Source organism: Danio rerio, chromosome 6, assembly GCF_052040795.2.
Source record: "Danio rerio strain M-AB ecotype USA chromosome 6, GRCz13ab, whole genome shotgun sequence".
Taxonomy (NCBI): domain Eukaryota; kingdom Metazoa; phylum Chordata; class Actinopteri; order Cypriniformes; family Danionidae; genus Danio; species Danio rerio.
Window position 1 is genome coordinate 30,291,555 of NC_141026.1, and position 18,588 is coordinate 30,310,142.

The 18,588-nt window shown below is 35.7% G+C and overlaps 1 protein-coding gene and 1 long non-coding RNA gene across 5 annotated transcripts in view; one reads left to right on the forward strand and one right to left on the reverse strand.

Annotated features, from left to right (window-relative positions):
- The window catches only part of LOC141386289 (uncharacterized), a 167,327-nt gene that overhangs the window by 116,679 nt on the left and 32,060 nt on the right, over positions 1–18,588 (reverse strand). The window lies entirely within an intron of this gene.
- Positions 1–18,588, forward strand: part of sap130a (Sin3A associated protein 130 a) — a 30,825-nt gene that overhangs the window by 8,733 nt on the left and 3,504 nt on the right. For 2 of the 4 annotated variants that reach the window (NM_001098777.3, XM_087254765.1), the window contains 15 exon segments: positions 846–970; positions 2,977–3,101; positions 3,209–3,353; positions 4,586–4,676; positions 4,765–4,869; positions 8,784–8,931; positions 9,929–10,047; positions 10,130–10,399; positions 10,707–10,875; positions 11,133–11,231; positions 12,551–12,906; positions 14,700–14,954; positions 17,963–18,088; positions 18,184–18,287; positions 18,459–18,572. In NM_001098777.3, the coding sequence (NP_001092247.3) occupies positions 846–970; positions 2,977–3,101; positions 3,209–3,353; positions 4,586–4,676; positions 4,765–4,869; positions 8,784–8,931; positions 9,929–10,047; positions 10,130–10,399; positions 10,707–10,875; positions 11,133–11,231; positions 12,551–12,906; positions 14,700–14,954; positions 17,963–18,088; positions 18,184–18,287; positions 18,459–18,572 (2,351 nt within the window). 4 annotated transcript variants of the gene reach the window in all.

Genomic DNA, 18,588 nt, shown 5'->3' on the forward strand with positions numbered 1-18,588 from the left:
ATATTTTGATAAATGTCCCGTTTTTTCCCAGTGTACACGTGTAGTAGCCAAAACTGCCAAGTTACTATTATTAATATTATTATTAAAATATAATATTTTTTGAAAGTGGATAACTCTTCAATGTCATGATTTGTTGTACTGTATCATATTACAGTTTATCAGGATCTAGAATCCAGCAGGGTTAATGGTGAAGATCTGTATAACTAGCTGACTGAACAGTACTGCTGACTGACACAAAAAAATGAAAGTCATTTCCAAGGTGTTCACATTTCTTGTTACACGTTTTTATTTTAAGGTTACTTGATGGGATAGTTCACCCAAAATGAAAAATCTGGCATAATTTACTTACCCTTCACTTGTTTAAAATCTTTTTGAGTTTCTTTCTTCTGTTGAAAACAAAATAAATTTTGAAAATTGCACCCATTGACTTCTATGGTTTTTTTTTCCTTCTATGAAATTCGATGTGTGCCAACAACCAGCATTGTTCAAAATATCATAGTTTTTGTTCAGCAGAAGAAAGCAACTTATAAAGGTTATACAAAAGTTTAAAAAGCAAGAGTAAATGAGAGTAAACAATCCTTTAAAAAATAAACACAACAATTAAATTAATTGAAATGTATTGTTTTATTTTTTTTCTCCACATCATTATTCTGAAGTTTATCTTTTTCACTATTGGCTTCAAACCAAATTTCCAAAATAGTTTCCAAATTCCTGTTGTTTTGCACATCTGTTCAAATCTAGAAATTATACACTTTAATTATTCATGAAAAAGTGTGTTTGTTTGTTTAACTTGAATTGTTGCATACTGTAATAATGTACTAGTGTGGCTGTTTTTGGGGTTTCAGGCGCAGCTGCTGCAGCTGTCATGTCCAGCACTAAAGGCCCTAATGTTCTCAGACCAGCGGGAGGAGGCAGTGCAGGCCCAAGCCAACCTGCAGCTGTGCAGCACATTATACATCAGCCTATTCAGGTGCAGACACTTCAGATCACATACAGTTACACAGAATGCTCCACTTGTCTGGACAGAGACTGGCTTAATTATAATGTTGTTTAGAGAAGTTCTGTTTACAACAAGTTTTTTATATATATATATATATATATATATATATATATATATATATATATATATATATATATATATATATATATATATATATATATTTATATATATATATATATATATATATATATATATATATATATATATATATATATATATATTTATATATATATATATATTTGTTTTTTTTTCTTCTTATGTTTTGTTTTTTTGTAAAAAATAAAAAATGGATTTATCTTGAAATTTGCTAAGCCTACTCTAGTGTGCCCTGTCTGCCTTGTTGAGAACTACCGGTTTACAATGTCCAGATCAGGCATTGTATACTTTGGTTACCAATATCTTTTCAGGTTTGTGTGGACTTATTTCTTTTGTCTTTTCCTTAAAAAAAATAAATAAAAAATAAATAAATAAATAAATAAACTTTTTAGCAACATGTTTATGAAGAAATTATTTGTTAATGTTACATTTTATTTCCTGAAACAATTGACCAAAAAGCCATTCATTTATTTTTATTCATATTGGCCTGCAACTAATCATTTAATAGACTTTTCATTGGCAATAATATCTGATAGTACCTGATTTATTGTCTTCATGATGGTTGCAAATTTGGCTCATGCAAAACATTACTGTGCCTATAAGCAGAATTTAGATCAGTCAATTTGAGGACGCATATACTTAATACACAAATACACTTCAATAATATTTGCTATATAACTGCATATATATAACTTGACTATGTTTATTTATAATAACCCTAACTGTTGAAAAGCTGATAGTATTTAGAAGGCCCACACAGAATCTGCATGCGCAGAAATCTGCAGATTTCCGGCAATTTTTGTTACCCATTGAGTCTATGTATTTAATTGTAAATGTATGTAAATGTGGGGCGAGGCAGTGGCGTAGTAGGTAGTGCTGTCGCCTCGCAGCAAGAAGGTCACTGGGTCGCTGGTTCGAACCTTGGCACAGTTGGCGTTTCTGTGTGGAGTTTGCATGTTCTCCCTGCCTTCGCTTGGGTTTCCTCAGGGTGCTCCGGTTTCCCCCACAGTCCAAAGACATGCGGTACAGGTGAATTGGGTAGGCTTAATTGTCTGTAGTGTATGAGTGTGTGTGTGTGGATGTTTCCCAGAGATGGGTTGCAGCTAGAAGGGCATCCGCTGCGTAAAAACTTGCTGGATAAGTTGGCGGTTCATTCCGCTGTGGCGACCCCAGTTTAATAAAGGGACTAAGCCGACAAGAAAATGAATGAGTGAATGTATGTAAATTTATATTTATATAGTTTTTAAATGAATTTCACTAACATTATTGTGATTATAATAATAGTAAAATTAAAATATTCACATGATTTGTTTACATTACACTTTGTATAGTAATATTTTCTATTTTTTAGTAGATATACATGTTATATGAGAGACCTCCTTTGTTTACCAATTAAGTGGATCTAATTGGATTTGCATTGTAAACATTAAATTAAAGTTAAAATGTATTGTTTTTTGTTTTATGTTTTAAGTTTTTAGTTATGGCACTTCTTAAATCATTTAGCATAAATCCCCAGATTTTTTTGTTTTTTTTTACAAAATTATCCGCAGAATTAGCAGAAAATGCCTGCAGATTCTGTCTGGCCCTAGTAATAAGTTACTAGTTAAAGTTATTAGTTAGTAATAAAGTTAAGGTAACTAATAGCATAAAAATTTTGTGAATTTTGTGAAAAATGCTAAACAAATATACTTTGGGTAAATATGTGTACAGTGACAACACAGCCTGGCCCTGACTATTCCTACTTTAATATAGTTGTAGAAGTTTATGCACTTTATTTGATGTTGCTGCTCATTTCTAAAATTTCCAGTAAAATCTCATTGGCATATTTGCAACATCTTTCTTTACTTCCTGATCTTTACCCAGTGTGTTTGCATTTACAGTCTCGTTCTTTGGTGACCACATCAACTGCTGTTCTACCCACAATGGTGGCGCCAATCCCAGCTGCTCGAACCCAGTCCCCGGTCATCAACACCACTGTCACACACGCTACAGAAATGGTCCATGGGTAATTACTTGCATTTATCATTTTTGCGAAGCGTTAAGCCAAGTACTTTTTGTCATGATAGTAGTGTTTATAATATTCTAATGATAAGCTTGAATTTGCATTTTTAGGCGGCCAGTGGCCATTCATCCTCCACCAGCCACTATCAACATCCAGCGTCCACCAACACCCCGGGACACTGCTACTCGCATCACCCTCCCCTCGCACCCAGCTATAGGAGGCCAGAAAGCTCAGCCCCCTCATACTGTCACACAAGTAAGTTTTGTTATAAGCATTTTTGAGTTGTCTCATTGAACATAGAAATGGAGGCATTTAATGGTTCGAAAGCTTCTCTTATACATAGGGGTTTGGCGATATGGCTTCTTTTTTTTTTTTTTAAATCCCCAATTTTTTCACCAAATAATTAATCTATGATTAAATAGATTTTTTTTCCTCCTCAGAAAATACAAAACAAAAGCGTATATAGGTCATTAACCTATATAATTACTTTAAGCATGCAAAATTATATTATTATAGGATATACAAAATGCTAAATAAATACTTTCAAAATCTTGCTAGCTGTCATTTAAATATCAAATCTTTTATAACTGCAAACAATAATTTTATAATAATAATATAAATAAACCATTTTCTAAAATTACAGTCAAGCTAAGCTCATAAAGATTGTTAAAAGGGGAGCTTTTTCAAGATGATTTAATTTTTTCCTCAGTATTTTGTACTGTTTATTTCAACATGAACTATGGGAGTCCCCATACTAACCGATATTCATTCAAATAAATGAACATAAACTACACACTTGAGTTAATTGATGAAGTCGGTTTATCGCTCAGCCCTACTTTTATAATATTTATCCACCTTTTTTGAAATATGACTACTGTGAAAAAAAAGGACCTGCACCTCTAGTTTTGGAAACTTCCATTTTAAATAATTGCAACAAGTAATTGTATAAAATACGGTTATGTTAAAACGAATGCAAATCCATAATGAAAAGTAAGTTAAGTCAATTTGACTTTGTGCTTTATTTTTTATCCATAATAAAAATAACATTACACATGGTGGTTTAATGAGGCAAAGTGTTTCGTTCGCCAAGATTATTTTTTTATATTCTCAAATTTTATATTATACCAAGTTTTGGGGGTTATTCCTGGTCTGCTGAGAGTAATTGTTTATTCTAATAAGTTGACTTTTAATATTTGATTCATGACCTCTGAAGAGTGTAATTTCCACCTCACTGTTCCAAGTAAAAAACAACAACAAAAAAAAAACTATTCACTGTTCACATTGTTAATAGTTTAATAAATGCTTCTTTAGTAACTCATGCTATGCGTCATGGGCTATAATAGGACAAAAGTGAGTGGAATGAGTTAGTTTTGCATAACCATAATGTATTTTAGGAGGGTATTTAAAGCTTTTACTTTAGAAGGTTAAGTTGGTGGTAAACCTCCTTTTACTTGTTTATGAAGTTTGAGGATTTTTTTAATCTGCAGAAGCCAATCTTCAACACTGTGACCCCTGTTGCTGCTGCCACGGTTGCTCCCATTTTGGCTACCAATACAGTTCCTTCAGCCACTACTACAGGTAGCTTCCTTCCCCAAGATTTCATCTACAGAGATCAGAAATTTCCATGTGATTCATAGATTTGTCTTTACTATGTACCCCAAATTAGGCTCTGCTCCGCATACCCAAATGACCAGTAGCACTATTGTCACCATGACAATGGCTTCACACTCCTCTCATGCTACAGCTGTGACCACCTCTGCCATCCCTGTCGGTAAGCACAAATCATTCTCTGCATGAACAAATTCTCTGATTCAGCCATAGGTGCGAGGCCACAGGTGATCACAGATTTAATAGATGTTTCATTAATCTTGCATGAATACAAGTGCTTTTGAACAGTTGCAAAAAAGTGTGTAAATCGGTATTCATTCACTTGACAAATAATTTTTTTAATATTCTTTGTCAATAACATTCTTTTACTGATGGAAGCTAGATGAAAACAATCAAAATCATTTTAAATGACAAACCATGTTCTGCACATGTTTGAGCTGTAGCCTGTACTGATCTACTCGGCAGGAAATTAGCAGTAATTTGTGCATGTGTTTTTAAAATGTACAACAAGGAATAAATCAATCCAAAGCAGAGTTTTAAACATGCTTCAGTGACAGTGAGTAGGCTTATTGTACATAGACCATCTTAATGCAGTTATTATTTTGGGAATATTGCGATTAAACTTTACCTCATGTAAACTCAATAAATCAATCTAAATAATGACATTTAATTCATAATGGCTATATAAGCATAATTGTGTAATAGCAAAGCCTATTATCTGTGCATTAATTTTAGACTGACATTTGCTTGATTGCTTAAATCTAAATATAGAGTTGTTTATTCTATTATAATATATATAAATTTTTTATTATTAAGGCTTTATGTTACACCACAACTGTAAAAATCTGGGTCTGTATTCTTGTATTAACCTTAATATCAGATGACTCAAATATGATTAAATCTAAATTGCTAAATAAAAAACTAAAAGGCTAGGACTAAAACTACATTAAAATTTGCTGTCAAAATGAACACAGTGAACACAAAAAATAAAAAGAAACAGCCATGCGTTGTCTGTCACGGTCGGGTGAGGGGAAAAGGAGCGAGGACTCAATTGCAACAAATAATAAGGGTTTTATTAATAATAAAGTACAAATAAAACTAAAAGGCAAAACAAACTACCCTGAGGGGGAAAAACAAACTATAAAACAAACAGACAAACTTGGCTGGGCTGGCAAGTAACGACTAGAACAGGAACACAGAGGGAGTATAGACGACGAACTGGCACAGAGCAGAAGACATGAGGAGATTATAAGCAGGAGAAAATTAACACAACAGATGAACATAATTAACTAATAATGGGTTAACAAGTGGGGTGGGACTAGACAATAGACGGGAAAGCGCATGACAGAGACAAGACATGCGCTCACCTAAAACAGGACAAGAACATGCAGCCAATGAGAGAACTCATTAACCGCATGTTCATGACAACACTGAAGCAAACCACAAAAGCACGTGTTGCACGTTGACAACAGAAGCAAGACACGAGCACACGATAGATAAACACCTTACCTTGCGCTCACACATATGCAATGCGCATGCTTCATCTCAGCGCCAACCAAAACTGAAACCAACTAGACGGAGACGCTGAGAATGAAGCAGCGCAATGCTGACAGAACAAACACAAACACTAGAACAAAAGCGTGCGTCCGAGGCACGCAATGCCCACGCGGCCGCATCAAGCGGGGGTGCGCACGCTCTGCGCACACCCACAAAGGCGTGCGCACACGGAGACACACACAATGACAGAAACAAGTGCTTGACCCAAGAAAACTCGAGCCGAACGCAACAGGACAGGACTAGCCATGACTAGTGTCCGGACTCTGCCACCAAAACAAGAATTTACATGACCAGAGTGGCAGAACCCTGACAGTGTCTTTTAAAACTCTTTTGTATAAGGAAGTACTTCATGTAAAATCCAAAAATGTCAGAGGTAATCTTTGTGTACTGGTGTTTTTTTTTTTTTTTTTCAATCAAAACTGGGGGCTGTTCCATAAACCAAGGTTATAGAATAAGCCAGGCTTATTTTGGCAAGTCAGGTTCATTAATGGCGGATTCTGTTTCATAAATCAAATTTACGATAGTTCAAGCTCAGTTACTCTGGCAACTTATGCTGGGAAACTAGCCTGGTCTGGGGCAGGTTTACTTTCTGGCTTAGTCAAGTTCAAGCTTAATCAAATGTTAACATTTGCCTGCTGTAATTTGATGCCATTTTATATCTTAATTATGATTAACTTTTGTCACTTAATAGTTAATATATATACACCAAACATCTTTTAAAATAAAATGATATATACATTTAAATTAAAATGTTATTGCAAACAAAATTAATACAAACTACAACATTTTAACTACATTTTTATAGTTTTTTTATGTTTATGTTGATTTTTTTTTTTTCCTGTTTATTAAAATTTTACTTAATATTTTCCCTCAAGTTCTTTATTTAGATGTAGTAATTTTTGGATTGTTATCTTCAGTTTATTTGTTGCTAGATTAGTTCCAAATTTTGCATTGGCACTATATAATCTAATGTATATGCATAAATATATTATTATAAAGCATTCTGTAGAAAATAATAATAATAATGATAAAATATTGTTCTCCGAGCGATGTACTTCGCTATATATGTAGTAAGTGAATTACAAAATTTAATAAATAAAATATATTAAGAAAGCACTGACTGATATTAAGAAGTAGACTACATTTCTTAAAGAATGACTTTTAATCTGCAAACCCTGAGTGGAATAATTGGGAGATGAATCCGGGCCAAGCAGTAGCCTCACTTTAATATAAAGATATTTTCCCACAGTGCGCTGGAAACACATGTGTCAAAGGAAAGGTAGCATTCTGTAGCAGTTTTGGCAGCAAAATAAAAATCAATAAAAATTAAAAAACTTGCGTGCACGGCTCTTTGTTTTAAACTTAATGTGCTGAAGTTAAAAACATTTTGTAGGTTACAGTTAGTCTGCAATGCATTAACTTTTCCTTGCAAGCAACAATTGGCAGTAAGCACGTATTCTCTCTATCTCTCTCTCTGTCGCGCACAGGCGCAGTCAAGCCCAATTTGAATATATTGCGACAAATATTTAATTTAACGTTAATAGGCCTAGAAAAGGGTCTGTTTTTTAAGTGAGATGATCTGCAATTTCATGTCAGCTTCTCTCTTGCTTTGTTGCAAGCCGTAGTGTTTGAGTATTATGTTTTAAAAATTATATGTTTAAAACAAAATCGGCTCCCTCGCTGTGAACAGCTGTCTCATTCCAGAGCGCTTTCACTTCTCTTAGTTGCCATGGTAGCAAGCAACATAATCGATGCGTCTATGCTCGACCTTTAGGGTTTCACGACAGTAACGCGCACGAGCAGTTGTCTAGATTATTTAAACTGAACTCAGATTAGTTAGATCAAATGATCTTCAATTTGCTGTTATGGAACCAATTTAAGCTTGGATGTTTAGTTCAGCTCGTTGAAGTCAGGTTTTTTACTTTAATCCTTGCTTTTCTTAACCACTTTTATGAAACAGCCCCTTGCACTGCTGTGATGGATTTCACATCTCCATAGTCAGCTAAACACATTTCTAAATATTAATAATACTTGTTAAAAGTAAGAATGTTAATTTTGCTTGTTTAAAATTTTATTCTTTAGTAAATAATCAATCTGTGCAAGTTTATCTACATGAAAAAAAAGTTCACTCATTTAATTTTCATTTACAGTCAATTTTTAATGTAGTAGTCCTTCTGTCTACATCAACTTGAGAGCCTCCATAGCAATTGCATGTTAATACCCTCTTACCATCAGTTTGCTATGAGGGAATGATGCACAAAAAATGCTCTGCCCCTGCTCCATTTTCCATTTTAGTTTGAAGTACATCAACATACTAAAATAAGTCAAGTCAGCAACTTTCATTTCACACAGTCTTTAAATCTGATAGCCACATTCTTTCCTAAACAGCTCTTCAAAATAGAATACATTAAAACAAATGCAGATGACTTTTTTTTGACTGATTGAATGATTGGATTGTTTGGCAAGCATAGGGTAGGGTCAGAATTACGTTTTTCTTGCTAATTGTTTCCGATCTTCCAGCTAAAGTTGTTCCTCAACCGATTGCCCACACATCACATTCACCACGCATCCAGCAGGAGTACTCTGGTGAAAGACCCAACCTGATTCCTATCTCAGGCCATCGTTCTTCTCCAAACCCTGTCACAATGGAGGCTCGCAGTGATAACAGGCAAAAAACTCTTCCTGACATGGTTAAACCAGTGGTGTCCAATCTTAATTCAAGAGGACTGCTTCACTGCACTGCACAGTTTGGCTTCAACCTCAGTTAAATGCACCTTAACTGTAGTTAGAGCTGCACAATATATCACATTATATTCAGCATTGATATTGCAGTTTGTATTTGCAATAATCAGGATTTTCAATGCTAAATCTGAAATATAGTTAACCAGGAGCTACAGAACACGTGATTTAAAGAGTCACAGTTACGTTTAACCATATATATATATATATATATATATATATATATATATATATATATATATATATATATATATATATATATATTGCATGTTTTTTTTTTTGCTTGTGACCGTGAGAATTGAGCAGAAATTATTAAGAAATTATGTTTGGAGGTGTAACAAAGATTAATTGTATTTAATTATATGATTTGTGTACAATTATACATTCTTGTTTTGTTTCTAGTCCAAATATCTACATTTCAAAGCAAAAATAAGATTATTTTACTAATAATTTGGCTTGTTTTAAGGAAAAACTCTTAATTCTGACTTATTTTTTTCTGAAGGTAAAAAAACAATGTTTTTACTTGATTTAAGAATGTATTTTATATTTGGACTAGAAACAAAACAAAGCGAAGTAAGAAAATCCTGTTTTGCATTGTAATGATTCAGTTTCTATACCTGAATAATGTTAGATTTCCCAGAGAACCGTCAAATCGAGCTATTTAAACCATCTTGTGAAACTGTATTTATATCACAATATTTATAGAAGAAAAAAAAATGCAATATCAGATTTTTCCAATTTTGTGCAGCCTTAACTGTAGTAATCAAGTTATTCAAGTATTCTTCAGGATTACTTGGAAATTTAGCAGAACTTTAGTCATCTGGGGCAGAATTGGACACCATTGAATTAAACCAACTAAATTAAAGTAGTCAATGAATTATGACTGAATTGAAGCTCTCATCATGTTGTCTTGTCATTTTCTGCAGACCATCAGTGCCAGTGCAGTTTCAGTACTTTTTACCCACATACCCTTCACCTTCATATCCCCTGAGCCACACCTACACCCCCATCACAAGCTCTGTCTCCACCATCAGACCCTATCCAGGTAAATGCAACACACTCATCCAAGCAGAACATCTGTGCAAGTGTTTAGATGCTACTAACATTTGCTCTTCTGAATCCTCCAGTCACGGCTCCAGCTCAGAGCTCGGCTCTTCCTGCTCAAGCTGGTGTGGGAGTCGCCACCACAATGCACTTGAACCAAATGCAGCTGATGGCACTGCCATCTGCCCAGATCAGCACCCAAAACATCCAACCAGCCTCTATGACTGCTCAGGGCATTCAGCCTGCACCAATAGGAGTGCAAGGGCTGCATGCCGCTGCACCAATCAGCACGCAGACTGTACAGCAGGCTCCTGTCACCACACAACAGCCTCAGTCGGAAGCAAAACCAGCAGGTAAGTTTAGGTTTACACTTCTATAGATGATTAGTAAATGAGAATGTATTATCATTGTGTCTTAAGAAAGCTAACATTCTGTTTTTAAATCATTATTACTTTAATTTTGACTGGTTAAAGAAAAAAAATATTATAATTTTTTAACCACCCATAATATAATACAATATGTTGTTTTACTTTGAGGCCAATAAAAATGTTGCCAGGTCAAATAAATAGATTCAAATGTTATAAGTGACATTGTTTTGCACAGTGTTTTTAACTCATTTTATTTATTTATATATATATTTTATCTTTTTTTGCTTTACAGGTGTTGTTTTGGCTGAAAGTCCTGCTTTTGTCACTAATCCAATTGGAAGCACTTTTAGTGGCACTCAGCCGGTCACTACCATTGTGCAGACTCACACGGGTACAGGTGCTCCCACACTTGTGTCCTCCCCTCGACCCAGCATCCTTCGCAAAAAACCTGTAACTGAAGGGTAAGTCATCACATTATCCAAAAGCATGGTTATTTATAGTATGGAAACTACTAAGGAGTCAAACTGTGCATCATTTGTGAGCAGTAGCATTACAATATTCCCTCATAAATGATGTCCTGAGAAGTAACAGAATCCAGTGTACTCTTTTTTTTTTTTTTTTTTTTTTTTTTTTTTTTTAATTATTATTATTATTTTGAATTTTGAGTCAGAAAAATGTTAATAAATAATGTAAAATCACTTTTGGGGTTTATTTCTAGGGCAGTGCGTAAATGTCTGATTCAAGCGCAGCCGAGTGAGCCTAACGCTGGCCGAGTGGATAGTGGGATAAGGCTGTCGGGATCCCCTCGCCCTGCGGGGTAAGCCCTGCCTGAAGATCCTTTGTTGTCTTACAAAGATTAGTTTTAAATGTTCCCTTTACAGCACAGGTGTCGAACTCAGTTCCAAAAGGGCCGCAGCTCTGCACAGTTTAGTTCCAACCCTAATTAAACACACCTGATCAAACTAATTGAGTCCTTCAGGCTTGTTTGAAACCTACAGGTAAGTGTGTTGGAGCAGGGTTGGAACTAAACTGTGCAGGGCTTCGGCCCTCCAGGAATTGAGTTTGACACCCCAGCTTTACAGGGTTCCCAAAAATAATGGTTAAAATATAATTTTGTCAGTCCTGGATATGTTAAGTAAGAGTAAATTTACCAACTTTTCCAAACACCAGAAAACCTTTTTTTGATGGTGTAATTTTTAATCAAGATATGCTAACAGCATAGTGTAACCATGGTGTTGTGTCAGAAGTGTGATATATTCATACAGAAATGCAGTATTGTATATGCGCATTATATCTATTTATGGAGTAAAGGAATATAATTTATTTATTTTTGTTAAGCCATAGCTGTGTTTATGAATTTGTCCACCTATTGTACATGCAGTTACCAAGTTAAATCCTCCAAGCTTATGTACATCTGTCTGTGTTTTTTAACGCACAGACCACTTCTCAAACCTAGTGCATAAAAACAAGATCCTTGCATTACTTTATAATTAATATTTAATGATAGTCAAATATAATTGTATAATTAAATAATTATTGTGATAACTATGATCATTGATATATTGTCTATGTGTCTAATGGTAAGAGTTGCTAATATAAATTCTTCTATAGTACATTTTGAAGACATCTAAAAAAAAATGTATTCAGAGAATTAAGAACAGCTTTTCTTTCTGCTGGAAATGATCAGAAATTTAGTGTTTGGTCTCTGTAAATGACCGCTGACTTGAAAATCTTGAAGGAAAAGTCCTCATTAATTGGAAAATGTGGGAACCCTGTTAACAGCTTTTGTATGCGTGTGATCTGTAGTGCCCACACTTTACTATACGGAAACATGTATTTACTAACACAAACAAACAACGAACAATGCTTGAACAGTATTTATTAATCAAAGTTCAACATTTTCTAATGCATTATTAAAATTCAATGCTTGTTAATGCACGGTGAGTAAACACGAACAACTGTATTTTCATTTACTAACGTTAACACACAGTAATAAATACATTATTAAATATTTTGTTGATGTTAATAAATTCGTATATTTTACGAACTTCGTGTCTCATATTTTAATGTGTGTGACCTCTGTAGTTTAAAACCAGTTTTGAATGCATCTTGACATTCTGCTCTTTCTGTTGTTAGCGTGAAGCCCAAACCTGACATTCATGTTGCAATGGCCCCTCCAGTGATGGCAGCAGTGGAGGCTCTGGTGGGTCATGTTGGTGAGCAGCAGACTCTGTCCACTCCTGTGCAGCATCATTCACAGGCCATTCCCACCCTTCTGGCTCCACCTGCTCCTGCACCTCCCTCTCAACCCACCGCCGTTCTTTCAGCCCTGCCCGCAACCATGGCAGTCACTCCACCTGTGCCTGCCTCCATGGCCAATGCAGTGGCCTCTCCTACCCAACCAGCGGCCAGCAGTACAGCTGCTCTGAGCTCTACGCTTCCTGAAGTTAAAATCAAACAGGAGGCCGAACCAATGGACACTTCACAAGCAGGTGGGTGTGTTCGTCAAAAGGAAGAATTCCTATAGACGAAGGAAGTCAGAAGTCCTGACAATAAGTCCTTTCTAATTAGTCCTATTCAATCATTTGGCGAAATTGTTTAGATGCAGTATATAAATATATATTTTGCAGAAAAATAAATTATTGCAAAATAAATTTTTCCAATACACTGCAGCCCTAGTTGTGTGCGAGCATTGCTGTTGATAGTATTATGAATTTAATATTGAACAGGATTGTGATATTTAAGATTTAAGAAGTCCTACAGCTCTGATAATTTGAAACAGGGACTACAAGTCTCTCCTCCATCTTTAAAAGTCTCCATAGTCGTCTAAACAACACAAAACACCGCTGTCACCTCAACAGAAACTCCACCTCTGCTTTCATTTGATTGCAGAATGAAAAAGATGCGACTGACATAACGTGCTTCATCTGCTCAGAGTTTAATTTATTTCAACTGTGGGTACACAGCGCACAATGACAACAACCCAAGGTGCCGCAGGCGGTTAAACACAAGGCAAGCAGGGCTTATAAGTACCGGACAAAATGCTCACGGGCATTAGAAAACCATTCAAAAGATGCACCTCAATGTAAATAGCGTGTTCAGTGTGATCAGGCCTTAGGATGCAGTTTGTTGTGTAAAAAGGACAAAAATAATCAAGCTATAATTAAATTTTTACCCTGGTGTTAATAGGATAAGAAAGAAAGAAAGAAAGAAAGAAAGAATAAAAAGAAAGGAAGTAAGGAAGGAAGAAAGGATGAAGAAAAGAAATAAATAAAGAAAACACTAGTGAAATCCTTTATACTGTACATACAGAAAATACAGGTCCACAATGTGCTGACCAGAACTAGTGTCCAGTACCAAGCTGGGAGTCGGGTTTGGGACTCAATCAGAAGGAGCAGGGTCAAGCTGAAAAGTTTGGACGTGTTTCTGAAGGGATTCGGTGAAGGGAGCACCTTTTCTCTATAATTTTATAAAATAAAGATCATTTTAGAAGATATTTTGAAAAATGTTATTAAAAGCTGTAATTATTGACTTCATTAGTGTTTGTTTTTCCTACTAATAAAGTCAGCAGTTACAGTTTTTCAGCTCTCTTTGAAATATCTTCTTTGGTCTCCACTTTACTTAAAAATAGTGATTACATTTAAATTTTTGGTGAACTGTTGCTTTAAGAAGTCAGACAGTCAGCATGTCAAAAACTGAACGTGTAACATATGCTTAGCAGATGCTAATGTGTTAATGGCAAGTATTTTGGATGAAACTACTTTCAAGTCGTTAATATACAGATGTTTACTTCAGCGGTGTAAGATGAACAAAAGTCAATGTCATGAAAAACAAGAAACAAATCCAATTCATTTTTAATATTACTCACTCATTTTGAGAAAAGTATTAACCAGTCACCCTAAAAGATTTTTTTTCCTATTGACGGAAATGGAGATCTTTCCTGTTTGCTTCAGAGTGTGCAGTAAGCTTTTAAAGCAGGGGTGTTTAAACATGTTCTTGAAATGTCTCTGACCTGCTGAGTTTAACATTTGCCCTAATTAAACACATCTGAAACGGCTAATCAGGGTCATTGAAACATCCAAGAATGTCTCTTCAGGATGTCGGCTCTCCAGGAACATGGTTGGACATTTTTGCGAGAATGCATATTGTCAAAACAAAGTGAAGGATAACTCTTCTTTAAAATCTGTCATTTATCTGTTGTATGGTCAATTCTCCGTCCAGTTTCAGTGATGTCTGCTCAAATAAGCATTCTGATTTGGGCTTTAACGAGTTTGTTTTATCTCAGTACCTTTAGCTCCTTCCTTGACGGGTCCAGCTCCATCCCTCTCCTCACAGTCCTCGACTCTGACTGTATCTGCTCAACCTGGAGAGCTTCTGCCTGGTGCCTCTCCAAGGAAGAAACCCCGGAAACAGCAGCATGTGATCTCCACTGAGGAGACTGAGATGGTGGAGACTAACAGCACAGATGAAGAGAGAGCTAGCAGTCGAACTCCAGGAAACAGAATGGAAAGACATGAGTCACCACCTAGGGAATATGTTGGTGAGTCAACACACATACACACACATTTGTGTTTGTGAATTGAAGGGATACCCCATAGGGTCACTAGTGCGTGCACAAGCCAGGAGAATGAAAACAAAGGAAGCACCATTTTTACATACACATCTGAGACATTACACCGTAATAATATATTATTCAAATAATAATGAGCCATGGTCGATCTGAACTCAAACAAACCTTGTTGTCATCTTGATGAACAACCACAAAGCCAAGAAGAAGAGCTGAATCCGCCATTTGTCCTCTTGTTGTATATGAGGGTGTCTAAAACCGTGAGTTGGTTTCACTTTCTTCAGAGAGCTTGTGTGCGCTTGCCGCATTTCTATATTTAAAATAGCGAACTACTTGAGCTCATGATGAAAATATATGTGTGATTGTTGAAGTACTTCTGACGTCCAATCCTTTTAAAACATACAAACGTTAAGCAGATACAGTCCTTTTAAAACAAGGGAGAAGCTGGAAAAAACAAAAGAGCAAATGATTCTTTTAGTAACCTAAAGCATGAACAAACTACCATGTTCAACTATTATCATCATCTTTTGGACTATTATGAACTCGTAATGATGGAATTACTTTCTAACAAGAGGTTACATGTGCTGGTAAAGATTAAAGATACAGATGAGAGGTTTGCTCTGACTGTGGGCTATATGTTGCGTGTTGTTTTTAAAGGGTCACGAAACACCGGAAGACATTTTTTGAGCTGTTGACAGTCGTATATATGTCCCACACTGCTAAAAACACTATTAGGACACCTATATTTCACTAAAAAGTGTAAATTGGTTGTTTTTGCGTTATTTCAAGCAAATTCGTACTTCCGGTTTGAAACGAATTTTTGAAGCTGCGTCACGGTCATGACATAATAGCGTTGTATTCCAGCGTGCAGACTGGGCGTCTGTGCCAGAGTGAGTCTTATTACGTCTTACAGTGTGATTCATTAATGCATGAGTAAGGCTTGGTTCAAACCAATCAGCGCGCTCTATTGTGCAACTTCATTAATATTCATTACTGTCACAGTGTTTAGACGACAGAGACGCCACGTTGTGTTGGCAAAACAAGCGTGAAGTATTGCTTTTATAGTTTGCTGCAGTTAAGTTTCGTTTCATTTTCTCTCTGTGAGAGCTCAGAGTCACGTGTGGATTACAGTGTACTCGACGCTCGACAACAATAACTTACGTGTCTAAGGAGGATTATTGTTTACCTGAGAGCTGTTCTCATCTGCAAATGCTGAGATCCGGATTTGCTTGTAGTATTCTCTTCATAAAGACACGGTTCTAGTAGTTGCTGGTGATTGTCCTGTCTCTACAGATTTGGTAAGTGAGCGACCAGTGCTCTTTGTTTATTCAGTTTGTTTGTATCTAACAAACTATTGCACCGAGTGTAAACACGTTAGCACCACAACCAAACTTTAACCTCGAGTAGGGTTTTTACCACATTTAGTGACCGAAATAACACACGCGGCTTTCTGACGCTACCTGCCGTGTGCATCTAAGTTTCCGGGAAATGCGGAGGTTTTTTTTCTCTCATTCGGCGTGCGGTATCAAACATTGCATAAAAAATACACGCTTGGAGCAGTTCCTTGAATCAAATATCTCGTTTGTTGCGAGGGGCATGAATGAATTCCCTGAATGAAAGAGCCAAACTGCAGTTAAAGTCCACCATTTAATAATTTGGCAAATAATTCGACTACAGATGTCCATGTAGGTTAAACACCATCACTTTCTCCTGTCTGTGTATTTTGACTCTGAAACTCGCGCGTGCCCAAATAGACACTCCCACACCATCCCACTTTAGTTCCTCCGACACTCCCCCCTAAATAGAGCTGGACACGCCCACTTTTCTGACTTTTTCCAAAGTAGAGGTGTGAAAACACCCTGCTGAAACGAGGGGGTTTCATGGCCCTTTAAACCTAAATAAGAACTTAATGTATGCTGTGTGAAGTTTTTCTGTAATTGCTAATTGATCTGCAGTTATAATCAAATCATGTTCAGAGAAAGGTTAGTAACGAATATTTATACACAAAAATTTATGCGTATAAAGCATTTGTTTTGTAAGAAATTTCATATCATATGATATGTAAGCAACCCATACAACTTTACTTTGACATTTCCTCAAGCAAGGAACCGTACCGTACCACTCAGTGGAAATGGGCTATAAATCATGTTTTTCTTGTCAAAACGGTGTCATACCCATGTCATAACACAAATTTGTGCCACAGAAACATACATTTTTATGCTCTGTTAGTAACTGAAGCTGATTAATATGGTGTGTTTGTGCATCTGTTCTATAAGAAAGGTGAAGTTGTCAGTATGAAATTTCAAAATAATTATTTACAGATGCAGTCTGCACCATGCAGTCGTTTTGAATTCAATTTATTATATAATTTTAATCATTTATATATTTATTTATTTTTTTTTACACAATTTAGGTTATCAAATGTTGGGTTATGCTAAGAAGCTATGCCACATTAAGCTGCTTTGACAATCTACATTATAAAAAGTGCTATAAAACTAAAGATGAATTGAATTGTTAGAGGCATGATTTTACCTATAGAAAGAAGAATGTCCTAAAAAATGTAATCAAATTTTGAAATGTATTTAACCTAATAAAAAGGATGCAATATAAAATAGAAGTGTAAAAATATGTATATATTATGTAAATGTTACATTATGTTAAAGTACATTGAATGAAGGCTTCTATTTATGGAAATAAAATGAGTAATTATTGCCAACTATTAATCACTAATAACAATATTTAAATGATCACTTATTGCACAGGATTAAACTATTATACAGTATATGAACTTTTAATTTAAATGGGTGTATATAATTATTTATAAATAAAGAATTTAGATGTACATACATTAGCATTATACAATCTCAGCTGTTGTTTGGTTGTTCTAGTTGGTATAATAAGCTTACTTTTTTATTTTTTTGTAATAGTCCAAAAATAGCATGTAAACTTATTGAGTTGTAACTTTGATTGTATTACTGTAGATGAGGATGGTGTTCGTTACGTGCCGGTGCGTCCCAGACCTCCTCACACTCACCTTCGCCAGTACCGAAACCCATGGAAAGCTGCATATCACCACTTCCAAAGATACAGTGATATCAGAGTGAAAGGTAGGATTAAACTCTCGGCGCCCTGCTTTCTTAGTCCGGGCTTTGATTTTGTTGTGGATTGCAGTGTTTTCAAAATCATTCTTCTGTCTTCACAGAGGAGAAGAAAGGAAGCCTTCAGGACATGGCCAATCAGAGAGGAGTAGCCTGTCGTGCTCAGGGCTGGAAAGTGCATCTGTGTGCAGCACAGCTGCTGCAGCTGGTGGGTTCTGCAGATGAGTGTGTTTCCCCCCTCATAAGTCTCATGAGCGAATGGATACATTATAGAAATTTCACTGTGTTATAAATGACATCTTACACTGTTATGAATTATAAAGCCTTACATTAAGCCATTATTATAGTAAATTAATTTATTTTTTTGTTTTAATCACAGTCTAACCTGGAGCATGATGTGTACAGCCGGTTGACCACTCTGCAGGAAGGGCTTATCCCAAAGAAGAGAGCTGGAGCAGATGATGACCTGCACCGCATCAATGAGCTCATACAGGTGAGGATCTTCATAG